The sequence below is a fragment of the Echiichthys vipera genome (assembly GCF_963691815.1).
Source record: "Echiichthys vipera genome assembly, chromosome: 2".
Classification (NCBI taxonomy): domain Eukaryota; kingdom Metazoa; phylum Chordata; class Actinopteri; order Perciformes; family Trachinidae; genus Echiichthys; species Echiichthys vipera.
This window is the reverse complement of record NC_139827.1, coordinates 4,598,776-4,613,989: the sequence shown is the minus strand read 5'-3', so window position 1 is coordinate 4,613,989 and position 15,214 is coordinate 4,598,776. Positions and strand designations below refer to the sequence as shown.

The window sequence follows — 15,214 nt, the reverse complement described above, 5'->3', positions numbered from 1 at the left end:
ATCGTTGACATTGTTTCTGCATCTGACAGTTCTGTTACTGTATTAACGGCTGTGTGAGTGTGTTTGTGTGTGTGTGTATGTGTGTGTTGGGCTATATATGGCAGCTCCACAGGCAGCTTTGCCTGTGTGAGTGAAGCCAGAGTGATTAGGGCCGGGCATTGATTGGACAGACATCTGCTTCCTCCCTCCCGGAAAAAACACAACACACGAGTTTCCGTCGACCAGGCTCAGCTCTCCTGTGTCACAAAATAGCTGCCTGCCCCTGGGCCGAACATGATACGCTCTCAATTCGGAGGGGGGTTATTATGGCAACTCAGAAAATATCCTGACTTTGAATGGGTGCTGATGAGAGACCTGCACCAAAGCTGTAAGCATGTAAATACATGCACATACAAACGAACCAGTAAGAACGTTAAAGCACGTCGACCATCGCTTTTGAACGGAAAACCAGGATTCTCATTTCCTTTAGGTTAAAAGATTCACTACAAAGTTTGATCTCTAGTAAATTTGTTGTTGTTATGGTAATTCATAGGGAATTAACTATAACTTGTTAGTCTTTGCATCTATTACATAAGTTAAAATGAGAAAATATAAACTTAATTGATTCCACACAAAATAAACACGATACAAATACAAATAAGATGAAGTGAAATGAAAATAGAATAAAGAAAAGAAGAATAAATCACATGATATCTATGAATAATAATACAAAACAGAAACATCTCTCTGTAAAATGCAATATAACTCAATAGCACCACAAACAACATCCTGCAAAAATCATCATAAAGTAGATTCAACGTCTCTAAAACGATGTCAAAGCTTATGGAAATGTCTCTAAAATTGCCTGATGGGTAATCAGCCCCAACAAGGCTCAAGATAACTGTACGTTTACATCAACCAAAGAGAAGTTTTATATTTGGCTCTCAACATTAGGTCGCACCTTTTTCTCATAATCTCAGCAGTTATCTTGCTCTGAAGTCAAATATCATGAGTGTTTTTTGAGTGTGATCATGAGTTCCTGCAAAAACTCGAGAGCAGAAAAAGCACAAGTCCCTCAGTGACGCAAATGCAGCAAGAAAACCGCTTCACTCTCGTTGACAACAAATATCGAAAGCCACTCCAGTCTGTGGTTGGGGCTTAATGCTGCAATCATCATGTAACTTATGATAGTGAGTCCTTCAGTTAGCTGGACATCTCCCATGGCCTCATTTCGGTCCCTAGTCAGCCTATTTGCTCTGTGACTCCTTTTAAAACACTGATTGGAGCCCCAAAAACGCTCAGTCTTTAATATGTTTAGCTGTCTTCATGTACTTCTGTTATGTTATCATGGTGTCTCTCCTTGGGATTGGTTCTACAGTCAACTAATCCCCTATTTTAAAACTCTCCTCCCTCCCAAATTCAGCACTTCTTTATCATCCTCGGCTCTCAATCATGTAAAATAACCTTCTCCAGAGTTTCCCCACATGGCCTCTCGTAGTAATGATGTTAGTACAGGTCGGAAAAGTGGGTCTGCCTCTCTGGCCCAGATCTTTAACAATTTAGGGTCTACCTAAGGGCAGAAATGCCTTTGTTCCAATTGTAAAACTTTGATAAAGTTTCATGCGGTGTCCCTCAGGAGTCCCCCATTTTATCCAAACTGCACACATTGTCATACTTATGCAGATGACACACAACTTCAGCCGTCAGTCTCCAACACCTGATCAAGTGTACTGAAGTCCTCAAGTTGTGCATGACGCATAGTGTGGACCCACATTAAAGACAATACTAATGAGAAGGAGAAGAAAAGTTTAATCTATTCACTCTAAGCACTCTCACCACTTTGGTTTTACTGAGCAGAAGAACATTTGTCGGCAATGGTCAATTGTATTGAGCTATGAAAAGAGGACTACCGCTGTGGTCAGTTACTTCATTTTGTCATTACTGTCCATGGGAGAAGGCTTTACAAAATATCTATACATGGTCTAGCTTCAACTCCAGTCGGGATGGAAAATAATTAAATGCAATGAGTGTCTGAAGTATATAATACACTCAGGTATTATGTTCCCGTATAGAGAACATTTTTAGTGAAATATTCTTATATTAACTGATTTCCCCTGAGAATAAACCAAATTTTCTCACTTAATTTGTCTGAAATACACCTCTGGAAATTCTAAGATAATGAAAAGACTGAAGAAGAGTGTGTGTGTGTGTGTGTGTGTGTTTGTATGTGTGTGTGTGTGTGTGTGTGTGTGTGTGTGTGTGTGTTACCTTTTCTGTGGAACACAGCATTGAGGAAGTCTTGGGCCTGTCTCTCCAGCCGGCTGATCCGAGACTGCTCCGACAGCACCTGGCTGCCTCCACCCTTCTCTACACCGTGCTCCTACACAGACACACAGAGACAAATGAGCGAGTTAAGGCCTGTTCTGTCAAAGAAGAAACAATCACACACTCTCCCATCACACACTCCAACACCAGTTGTTTTATTGAATTGTGATTGTTTAACAATGTGCAGCTGTAGATGTTCTGCCAACAGAACATGTGCTGTAGCTTCTCCATCCTTTGGCTTGAAATCTGTTAATTCTGAATCTGTTGGTGCACTTTTTTTCCTGAGTGTGGTGAAGCTGTGGCTCCACTGCACTCTGATCTATTCATTTTTGGACTACATTTCACTGGCAAGCATCTTCTGAATGTTGATTATTTTCATTTTTATATCCACAATCATAACTGTAGGGTTACAACTTACTATTTTTATTAGAACTATTGTTGACTAACCTGTCAATTACGTGTATTTGTGGTGAAATAAAGGTGAAACTTTTATACATTTGCTTCGACACTTACACTCCAACCTTGTTTCAATGCAACTTGCACTTTCTCTGCTCTATTACGTTTAATGTTCAGCTACTCTGGGAGCGTGTAACGTTACTGCTGTTGGTGAAAATCGAACATTTCACAATAATAATGTTTAAATGACAAAATAACTTTCACCGTCTCCACATTTAGGAGTGGACTTTGAACTTTCCTCTTTAGGTGCGTTTCCATTAGGGTCTAAAACCTGAAATGAGGCAGGTCTATCTCGCCGATACGCCCCTAATTTGGGTTATTTTAACCTGTGGGAGAGCAGGGCCATTTTTGTCCCCTGAGAGAAGCCCAGTTGCTGACTGGATATAACTCTCAGCGGGATGTGACGTGTGGTAGTACTTGACGCCACAACAACGCGGCAAAGTAGAGTAGACGCTTTTATCCAGCGGTGTGGTCGAACGCAGCGCAGTAAATGATCTGTGCACGAGCATCTTTGCACGGGCTTGTTAAAATGAGAGCTGCAGCGGTCGGGTTGCCGACCTGAGGTCCTTTGCTGCATGCGCACACACACACGCACACGCACACACACACACACACACAGCAAATCAACACACTTTTACAGTGACTGGAATTTTCAAGGTGGAGTGTTTTCTTTCATGTTACTTGTACATAAGTTTACGTTGTAAATCATACGGGCTACCTTAAATCAAACTACTCCTACTCTGTATTTCTCACTTGAAGTCAGAAGCAACTGGAGCACCGCTGTATCACTGATCAGCTGATCACCGGTGATCAAAACCCCTCCAGAGTGATACGTCACCTCCAGAGTCTCGTAAATCCTTCTGGGGCCGTTTTTTGTTATGGAAACCCGGCGAGTGAACGGCCATTTGAGAGAGCGTGGCCTGAAACTTTCCGAGCTGCCACATTTTACCCTAATGGAAACAAACCTTTTGATAACGCTCATAGCTAGGGCTGGCTCCGGTTAGCCTCGGACCGCTGCCATAGGTCTAGTCTGCCTCTCTCTCTGTCTCCATCATTCATGTCCCATTCATGTACGTTACTGAATTCACTTCTTCCCCGGAGTCTATGTGCTTTGTTTTGTCTCACACGTCTTTGCAGATCGTGGTCCTGCTTGACATATTCTAATATTCACTGCCATAAAATGATTAGTCCTATGTAAGTAGTATTACAGCTATTATTGCTACTATTCACATCTTTCTATCATATCCACCACCATAATCATTATTATCCGTATTACTATTAGCTTAACTGCCATGTTTTTCCTACTTTTTATATCATTCTAGTATATTAACTGCCATAAGTATTGTTCGTCATATTCAGATTATTACTATAGATATGATTATAGGTCGTTAAATCTGTGACCGCTTTGCATCCCTGGGTCTGTCTGCCTGTCTGTCTTTGTGCTCATTCAATTCAATTCAATTCAATTCAATATGCTTGACTGGCCTGAATGTCAGATGAACAAAACCGCAAAGCGTCAAGGATAAATACAATTCAATAATAAGATGAGAGGAAAGGAAATGTATGTATATATATACATACAGTTCATTACGTAATCTAAAACGTATATATATATATATATATATATATATATATATATATATATAGAAAAGGAAAAAGGGCCTTTCTGTGAGGAGTTTGCATGTTCTCCCCGTGTCTGCGTGGGTTTTCTCCGGGTTCTCCGGTTTCCTCCCACAGTCCAAAGACGTGCAGGTGTTCGGTTCATTGATGACTCTAAATCACCCGTAGGTGTGAATGGTTGTCTGTCTCTGTTCGTCTCTATGTGTCCTGTGATAGACTGGCGTCCTGTCCAGGGTGTACCCCGCCTCACGGCCGATGTCAGCTGGGATCGGCTCCAGAACCCCCCGCGACCCCGACCCCGGGATAAGCGGTTGCAGATGAATGAAGATGAATTGATATAAAAAATGTACATAAAACAAACAAAAAAACATGAAGTCGAGGAGTAAATGAGATGTGAGGAGATGAACTACAGACGTTATATATTCTAGTCTCTCAGGCTGCGACATGCACTCACATATTTGTGAAATATACTGTAATACTATCTAAACTGCACTGCAAAACGTGCAGAATTGATAATGCGTCCACTCCAGGCACTTGTGAAAGTGTCATGTGAAGATGAGCCATTAAAATGTCAGCTCACTTCTCAATCGAGGTGCTCTTGTTGTTGGAAGATGACTTTTTTTTTCAAGCCTGCAGCCAATCAAACGTCTTCCTCAGGACATCCACGCCTGACGAGACGCCTCTCTGCCAATGCGAGATAATTATGAAAGCAGAAGCCGCTAAGAGGGAACGTGAATCCAGCCTCCGGATCGAAGGAGGGATTAACACCACTGTCGGTGTGCGTCGCCATTGTCTACGACACTAAACGGGGAATTTGAGTACGTACGTGTCCGTTTGCATGAATGGGAGGAGACAAAGCAACAAACTGGGATGTGTGTGTTTTTAAGGCTTTCCCTTTAACCCCCTCATATCTCTCTCTCTCTCTCCCCCTCTCTCTCCCTCTCTCTCTCTCTCTTGGCAGTATGCACGGCTTCAGATCAATGAATCAATGATTCCCGCCCACCGAAGCTCCTCTGGCATTTCACACACAAGCAGAGGGCTATAACAGTGAGGCGGCGAGAGCTTTCAAGCCCTAACAGATGAATAAAAGATTGTATTGAGTGAGAAGAGGAATACAATTAAGGCTGCTGTGAATTTTCTCTTATTATTTGCCTTTATTATGATTTGCACACTGAGTGGCTAACGTAATTATTGACCAGTCAGACAACGCTGCCGAAAAGATCTCTCTGGTAATCCCTGCCAGGCTTTGTTAAATTGATTTCGCTCCGCTGATTGATTTTGATTGTTTTCTGTTGTGTTCAAGTCTCATCCGTAATTACTGTATTACACGCAGGAACTTATATATTTATATCATTTTAAACACAACAGGAGTGTGCTGCTGCTTTATGAGCGTGAGCAGAAAGAGACAGAGAAAAGGGACGCGGGGACAGATTGGGGGGGGGGGGGGGGGGTTTGATGGAGGGGGATGGTGTCGGTGGCGGAGCAAGGATGTTTTTAGTAGACAGATGGCCGACCTCGAAGGTCAGACGGGGGTCAAGTTGAAAAACAAGCAACTGCCGAGGGAAGGACGCCCCCTTCTAACTTCCTTCCCTCCCTCATTCACTTTGCATCCCAGAAATAAAGACGGAGATGGAAACATGGGGAAGAGGTGTTTTTCTGATCGCCACCATCGACTCCTTTACTTATGCTGCTTGTATATATACGTTTTTTTTATGTCATTATTTGTGTGTGTGTGTGTGTGTGTGTGTGTGTGTGTGTGTGTGTGTGTGTGTGTGTGTGTTAACTTTAATAATTGTATTTTGTAATTGTGCTTCGGCAGCACGTTGCAGATGTCACGCCAATAAAAGCAACTGAATTGAATTGAATTAATTGGTGAGCTGCATGAATCGGACTTATTGGCGTCGCGCACGGCCGTAAAATGTGTCCATCTTCATTAAATTTCCCTAATTACAATTACAAAAGCAGGCTGCTACAGCGTAAACCGCACAGCACCTCTACACACATCTGAATGGTCGGTTATAACGCGACATGTCTCCGTCCTCAGCTGAGACGGACGGCACGGCGCTGCAATGTTTCAGTGGACTTCCTCTGCTCAGAACGCTGCTGTGAATTTGATTTGATTTTTTAGGCTGACCTTGTTGAAACAGAGCAACTAACACTGATAGTCTGAGAGCAGTGGCTGCAGTTTGGCTTGTTGCTCTCAGACTGAGGAGAAGAAGGCCGTTGTAAATGACAGCAAAACACAGTAAAGACTCTCAAACTCAGCTGAAACAGAAACACTGTGACGCGTGTCTTTCACTTTAATCCAAGTCATTATTTTTTAAAGGATTTTTGATGTTCTACAGTTTTGAAAACAATATATTTGGGTCCAACCTTAAAGCAATTATTTCTTTTCTCGCTCCAAAGTCCCACCCTCTTCCCCCTGCCTGACCTCTGACGCTCTCTCCTCCCCAACAAGTGCGTTGAGAGAGAAATGCTGCGTTCAAGTGCCACGGGAGTCCGAAATTTCAGACTTCCAACTAGGCAAAGTTCACTTAAATGCCTGTCAAAGTGAACCTCCTACTATCGAATTTGGGGGACATCAATCTACCCCGATTTCACTAGTTGGAGGTTCCACTTTAAAATGCTTTCCAGCGCCCTTTGCGTAGTTGGAGGTCCGAAACTTCGGACTTCCTACGGCACTTGAACGCAGCATGAGCAGCGCAAGTGAAGCGGAGCAACAGATGACAGGCAGGACGCTCGGCAAATCATTGTATTCAGACCAAATAAACATTATCAGACATATTTGAGAATTGAATATTTTTACGATTCAACACCTGGTGGATTACTTTCTAATTTTAGTCTGCCGTACGCTTATTAAGAGCATTTTAAGATTACGAAATAAAAGTGTAAAAATGCCAGAAAGGTAAGAATTTTCTCCAAAATAAAGTTTATGAATTCATCAACTACTAAAATTAATTTAAAAGGATGTGATAAGATTGATGAAGTGCCTTAACGGAGCTTTCATCACTGCTTCCCACCTAACATTCGGTTTTCTCCTTATTCATTTAAATTGTCTCTTTAACCACGTGCACCCTGTGGCGTTTATAACACCCACTACGGCGATGCAAGGTTCTTTATTTGCATTGGGGTTGGGGGGAGGGGGGGGGGGGGGGGTGTAGCTGTGCGTCACATGGATGCTTTGTCTTAGCAGGTACCACACCGTGCATGTATCTGCATATGTCACAGTCGGTCCAGTGCACTCGTTATTATTCTGCTCTGATCACTTTTGAGACGATGAGAAACTCTCTGCTGCTGTGGGAGTCTCACTAATTTACACCCATGTCACCATCCTCCACCTCCTACACACACACACACACACACACACACACACACACACACACACACACCTCCAAATCATTATGTCACGCTCCTTTCATAAGCTAAATTGGGGTCAAGACCATGATGGTTGAACAACACAAATAACACAAGTACGCAGGAGGAGGAGGAGAGACAAAGATGCGCCGCCTCCAACAAAAAGCTTGAAAACGGTGGCAGAACAAAAACACACAAAAAACGTGGGGACAAAGAAAAAAAATTACTTCACAAAAGTAACATATGGGCTGTATTAGAGTTCATCTCTATCTCTGCACAATATCAACGTGAGAACTGTGTGCGACATTACAATGAAACATTGTTTTCATTCTGTAAAACTGACGTCTTTTGTAAGGAAGAGTTGGACATTCTTCATAAATAAGAAGATTTGTTTCTTCCTGGGAGTAAGAGGACAAACTATAGCTGTGAGTTGACTAGCTTAGCTTAGCCTAGCTTAGCGTAAAGACTCAATGCTGAGGAACACCACTAGCCTGGGTCTTCTTGACTACTCATACATCTGCTTTCTTTTTCACTTTAATCATTACTATGAACACAGAATTTCTTTTGTGTCTGGATCAACCACTCCAGAAATGTTTCTTGAACACTTCTCAGGATTTCTGCCATACTTTTGCTCCGACACTTTGGTCTGTCCCCCCTTGTTGCACCCTTAGGCTCTGGCTGGTTGAACTAAAAAGCATCACTTTCGGTTCGCCAATGCGGGACAGTTGCCACACAACACAAAACAACACCCGGGTATGCTGCAAAATACAGAGAGCCTTACCAGGCAGCGTTGTATGAAAGTCTTTGGTACCTGTGCTCCAGCTTTAACTTCACTGTGTCAATCCACTACTGCAACCATGCCCACAATGGCAGGAGTACTGCTAATACCTAATTTATATCGGCTGTGTAAAAGCCCTGTGAACACGAGGAGAATATGCAAACTCCACACAAAAGAGCCAGGCCAACCCTGGTCCGTTTGAATCCAGGACCTTAACGAGGTGAGGCGACAGCGATGACACCCGCCAGTTTCTCACAAAAAATGCTGTGATGTCTCCTACCTTGACTTTTTCACGTCTTAAGCAGCAGAAGAGACAGTTTTCATCGAAGGACCAGTCTGACACTTCCACGGGCTCGCAGTCTGGATAAGAGAGAGGGAGACAGAAAGCAACGGGTTAAACCATGACACACTCCAACTCCCATAATCCCTCAGTATCTCCCAACTCCGTGCACATCGTCAATGGGCTTTAGTATGAGGTTGTTGTTTTGAGTTCTGCAGGTGGCATTAAAGTACTTTATCTTTCCGATTCAGGTGCATATTTTGTGTTTTGTTTGGCTCTAGCATCAGCTCGGTTTAAACATCCAGATACTGGCTGAGTATTACAAACAAAAAGAAAAAGCCAGCTGTAAGCGAGGTGTAGATGAATCAACAGAGAAATCCCGACACACCGTCTGTTCTCATTCATTCAACATCGACGTCAAGCCTGGAGAGAGCGACAGCTGCAAACGAAGAGCATTAGAATGATTCACTTTCAATGACAGCCGATCATTAAATTACAGCAGTGACTAACTTCATATGTCAAGTATTCTGCTTGAAAACTCACCAAACCAGTGACTGACAGATGAGCTCGAGTCGATATGGAATACATTTAATGCCTAAAGACCACAAACAATGTATAAATGCCTGTGTGTGTGTGTGTGTGTGTGTGTGTGTGTGTGTGTGTGTGTGTAAATATGACTGTATCCGTCTGTGAAGTATTCATGCCCTAAAGCCATATTTGCGAAGAACTAATTACCCCTTTCCAAGCATGCGTTCTGTTAAACATGTTTACTGGGATGAAGGGATTCTCTGCTGTCTCCTGGCAGTTCAGCTGCTGCACATCAAGAAACTGAAAACATCCTCTAAGTTGGCGGAGCCTCGAGTTCTGAAGGTATTCCACCTCACTGACAATCTACAAATATACAGAGGGGTCTTCTGGGTAGTTTAACAATACTATGCATTTACGTATGCAAGGAGGTGAAGAAACATAAACAAATCCTAAAAAACAACGGTCAAAAATACATCAGCATCAGGGGTTTCTCCGGCATCAGGCTCCTGTGACAACATTAGATCTTGCGGAACAATATAATCGTAAATAATGAACTATCAATTTGAAATTATGTCCGGAGCAAAGTAGGAAATCAAGTGATGTAGCATGAGAGCTCTAAACTCCACATAGGCAATGGGAAAAGGTGGTGGCCTAACCCGAACCCTCACCTTTTGTTGCCTAAACTTAACCGTTGCGGTTTCACGACATCAATTAGAGCGTTGTACGATATCGTACGAATGGTTGTGCAGAACTTTTTGTAAAATAACAAACAAGCACAGGACTTAAGCCTAGGAGACGAGTGTTTGTGTACTGTGTGAAACCAAAAGTCAACATCTACCACCTTTGTTACAGACTTAAGTCTTTGACACTTGTGATATATTACGTCTGACCGACTGACTTTAAGCCAATCCATGACCTTTTTCTGTCTCTAACTCTGCTTGGTTAGGGATAGAAAAAGGTTTTGTTGCCTAACTTAAAGTTTAAGTCCAGTGAAAATGGACTTTTTTGGTATGAAAATACATTAAATAATCCATGGAGACAGGTTTTTATGTTGATCAACGATGTATAGAGAATGCCCGGAGAGAAGCTAACAGCCCCAAAGGGCTAACAGTGAACAATGCACTGCAGACGCACAGCACATGTGAGTGAAAGAAAGTGCAAGCACCGGTACAGACGACTAACGTTCACCTTGAAGTGAAGAGAGACAGAATGGTTTGTGTTTGAAAGAAACAAAATTAAAGGACTGAACTCCAGTGCATTCGGTAATCTACGTACTTTTAAGGACAACCTGTCAACATGGACCTACTGGTAAGGCGAGGACTTGTGCAACAGTCTTTTTAGATAAACTCTGTGTTCTTTAACTACTGCTTCACTTTCTGTGTAGGGACCCTTATCGTGCTACTGCAGAAGTTTTTTTTTTTTTAAGCAGTATTAGTGGTTAAAAAATGCTTTGGTTTGGAAATGTTTTGGAAGCGCTCAGTGCACCGTCCCATGCTAATCAGTGTTAGCTGTTAGCGTCTCTCCCGGCATTCTCTATACATGGTTGATTAAAGAAAACTCCATGGCTAATTTTATATATTTTCATGCCAAGAACGACCACAGGGTCCATTTTCACTGGACTTACACTTTAAGTGGTTCCATTTCACAACATTAACTGTTCCTGTGCTGTGTTTAAGGTACACGGGACGTGCTCGTTTGCCATTAAATGATATCAACAAGGACAAGAACATGTGATAGGTGTTTATCACTATTTTCTGACGTCTTTTAGACCAAACAATAGATTGTTTGAAGATGAATTAATGATTAAAATAATCGTTAGCTGCAGCGCAACATTTCATATACATATGTATATATAACTAATCAGCAATTAGTACTCATAAGTGGCTGCTTATATCAACATTAATCCTGCGCTCGTGGGCACATGATTGATTCAGATGATGCCAACTGTCAGTTCAGCTTCACTGAGAAGCATTTCAGCTCAGTATTGCGTCAGGTCATAATCAAGTGTGTGTGTGTGTGTGCATGTTCATCTTTCCCAATGTGAATGCATTTTACCAATACAGCAGGTTGTTCAGTCTGAAACCACAGAGTGACAGATAGAGAGATTGATGCAGTGGAAGAGAGGAAGCACAGGAGAGAAGGAAAAGAGGAGTGTGTTACATAAAGAAGAGAGAGAACACAGCAACACAAGAACAAAATCAATATGGTCACAATATTCTGTGAACGTACAGTACGTGATCAGAGTCTCTAAAATGTCACCTTTTCAGAGGCTCAAAAAAGTGTTTCAGGAGGGCGGTCGAGCGTCTCATCGTCCTTCCCTCCACTTTAAAATGTTGGAATAATCAAACCTGTCTTTATATTGTCTTTGTTGAATATGACTGAAATAATCCCATTATTGTACAGATGTGACTAAAACTTACAAGAGCCTGTTCAAAGATAAAATGCTCTCACCCAAATCTATGTACAGTATGTTCAGTCTCATAGCCACTTTTAAACGAGCAGTAGGAAACCGTAATAATGTAGTCATGTGAGAACGTCAGTGTCCGAATCACTGCAAAGTGTGTAGCATCTGATTGAGCTTGTGTGTGACTAGAGGCGCTCGAAGAAATCACAGCAAAAGGAGTGTGCGCGTCGACGACGTTGCTATCACGCAGCCTGCACAAAAACCTGAAGATTACAAACATCCAAAGGTGAAGAAGAAGAGGGGCGATTAACACGAAGACAAGACAAAGAAAATGTCTGACTGGAGAGACAACGAGATTCAGGAACTTCTGTTCATCCATCAGACCATCAGACTCGGCCGTTATTTACAAACCAGCTGCATTACATCGGTCTAATCCGCGTCCTGTCCTGCCTCCTGCTCGTCTACCCAGCTGCCTCCCCTCACCAGAGTTTCCCATACGTAGACCAATGTGTGGCACAGCGCCACAGAATCAACACTGAGCGCCACAAACTGATTCCGGGGTTGTTGTCTCTGCATAGCACTCTTTATCATTCTTGAGAGAGAGAGAGAGAGAGAGGGGTTAAAGGAAAGCCTTAAAAGCCCATACATCTCAGTTGGTTGCTTTGTCTTCTCCCATTCATGCAGTCGGACACGTAGGTACTCCTCCACACGCACCTCACTTAAACATCTGTGCAAAATGGCGGCGGCCGCAGCAGGTGTCGCACTGACCCGTATTATCGGAGCTTCTAACTCAGTTTTGTCTTTTGGAAGTGAAAGAAGTCGTGTGTCTTCATCCACTGCTTTCCTGCCCTACGCGCTGTTAGTGACACAGGCTGGCAGCAGTGCGTAAGAAGTTATTACGTAGCTCATTTCAGGAATAGCTCAGTTAGGCTTACGTAGGTTAGTCTGTGTGTTTGTTCCGGTGAAGAGAGAGACGGCGGATGAACTCAGAGCACACAGCTGTAGCTGGTGATGGTCGGAGCGGAGAAGAAATGAGCAGTTAAGTTGTTAAGTTTCAGTAACTGAAAGGGAAACTTCAGAGAACGTGTTACTTTCCCCTCCTCGTTTCCTTGTTAGACTTCTGAATTAACGCTGTCGTTAATAAGTTCCTACGCAGCGTCCTTTGTGTTTGATACAGAAGAGGACATTTTCACAGTTACGACCAAAAGGAAGAGAAACAAAAAAATATATAAATAGTGGTTAGCACTGTCGCCTCACAGCGAGAAGGTTCCAGGTTCGCATCCCAGCTGGGGCCCTTCTGTGTGGAGTTTGCATGTTCTCCCCGTGTCTGCGTGGGTTTTCTCCGGGTTCTCCGGTTTCCTCCCACAGTCCAAAGACGTGCAGGTGTTCGGTTCATTGATGACTCTAAATCACCCGTAGGTGTGAATGGTTGTCTGTCTCTATGTCTCTGTTCGTCTCTATGTGTCCTGCGATAGACTGGCGTCCTGTCCAGGGTGGACCCCGCCTCACGCCCGATGTCAGCTGGGATCGGCTCCAGCCCCCCCCCCGCGACCCCGACAGAGACAAGCGGTTGAAGATGAATGAATGAGATGAATCCTAATTTAGGAGATGCCAGAACATGAGACTAAAAGCTGTTGGATAGTCTCTGTGCTGAAATATGGGAGTCATCTGTAGTGGACGTAGTGCAGCTTATCTACATGTATATTTAGTACACTGCTATATTTAAAAGAAAAAAGGTAATGGATGGAACAATAGCAATTAGGCTCCATTCATTTCTGCACAATCTAAAACTTGTTGTGTTTTGTCAGTGACAGTACAACATAATTACAATAATTATGAGAAACATCTTTTTTTATTTTCTCTCGTAACGCGAATGCGTAGACCTTTCACATCAATCTCAAACCTTAAAATGCGTTACCATGCAACCGTAACGTAGCGGTGCTTACTGTTCACAGTGAACACAGTGAAGTGAGTGACGTGAAAAGTTAAACTGGTGTCTTTCAGCTGCTGTTTATGAATCCAAACTTTCAAAAACACTTATATGTTCCTTTAAGAGCACTGACAACTTCTGCGGCAGTTACGGCACTAATCACAACAGCGACCGCGTAAGCTGTGCTCGCACTTCATTCTCTGTATGAACCAAGCAACGGTTCATACATCCCTTATAGCGTAGGAGCCGACAGCAGGTTGCATCTCTGGCTTCTCCAATCACAGTCTGCTCTCCTCACACTGCCGTGAGAGGTGCGACAGAAAAGAAGGTCCATTACTCTCCCTGTCTCTCTACTTCTATCGCTGTGATGAAAAGGTCAAAGGTGAGCCGTGCTTGAACCCTGTGATTGTGCCACTTACAATATCCCCGGTGAGGCGCCAATTAGCTGAAGTCCTGCTGCTAACGTGACCTCCAAACCCTCACGGTTGTCAAGTTCCTATTTGTGTGTGTGTGTGCGTGAGTTTGTGAGCGTCAGGAAGACCTCGACACGTTGTGAATCTTTGAGTTCCAGCTCCACAGTCGGCGCGGTGTTCGTGCACTTAATTAACCAGGTGACGGGTTTCTTAAACATGATGTAAATGGAAAAAAACAGCTTCATTATTTCAGATGACACCTGGTTAACGATCTGTCTCTCGCTCACTGTACCGCACCATCCATCACTTACTTCCTAGTCCAGTTTTTGTTTGGTGAAATCAGTGTGTGTCTGCCAGGGAAGGGGATTATACATATGTTTGTGCAATTTGGAGTATGCAACAGTCTGTGTAGCCACCCGAACATGTCTGCCTCTAGTTTTGTTGCTTGATGTGTTGTTTTTTTCTCTTTACTGTGGATAGCTGACTAAAGACAAAGACTGTGGCTCAGTGGGAGAGTGGGTCGTCCTCCATTCGAGAGATCAGCGGGCCGATCCCCAGCTCCCCACATGTCGAAGTGTCCTTGGGCAAGACACTGAACCCCGAATTTCTCCCCGTGCTGCGCATGGGTGTGTAAATGTGGTGTGAATGGTCAGATTAGATGGTATGTAGATGTCCACTGCCATCAGTGTGAATGTCTGTGTGAACGGGTGAATGTGACAAACGCCTTGAGTCGTCAGAAGACTAGAAAGGCGCTTTATAAGTACAAGTCCATTTACCATTACCATTTCAAATTGCAGTATTTTGGAGTTTGAGATCAGTGTAGAAACAACATTTTTAGTGTCAGTTGCTCAGAATCATACAACAAAAAGTTATTTATAAAACTGCAATTTTTCGACATTTTACATTTTCAGCAGCTGCAGCAGAGAACAAGATTTTTGCACGGACAAAAAGAAAGTTATACAGAAACACACACCCTGAACTTCCTTACAAATTGCCTGTTGAGCAAATGACGTTTGCCAAACTAGAAAGAAAAGGGCCGGAGATTTTCTAGAAAAATCCCACGACAGCAGAGTTATTTAAAACTATGTACCAGGGTCACTGTAAATATATGAATTTGGTCGCGTAACACATTTCAGACATGATGAGG

The 15,214-nt window shown here is 43.0% G+C and overlaps 1 protein-coding gene across 1 annotated transcript in view; it reads right to left on the bottom strand.

Moving 5' to 3' along the window:
- Window positions 1-15,214, bottom strand: part of lcor (ligand dependent nuclear receptor corepressor) — a gene marked incomplete at both ends in the record, with an annotated part of 103,351 nt that overhangs the window by 19,641 nt on the left and 68,496 nt on the right. The window contains 2 exons of the mRNA XM_083936470.1: window positions 2,248-2,359; window positions 8,793-8,872. Coding sequence (XP_083792596.1) covers window positions 2,248-2,359; window positions 8,793-8,872 — 192 coding nt within the window. The remainder of the gene's footprint in view (window positions 1-2,247; window positions 2,360-8,792; window positions 8,873-15,214) is intronic.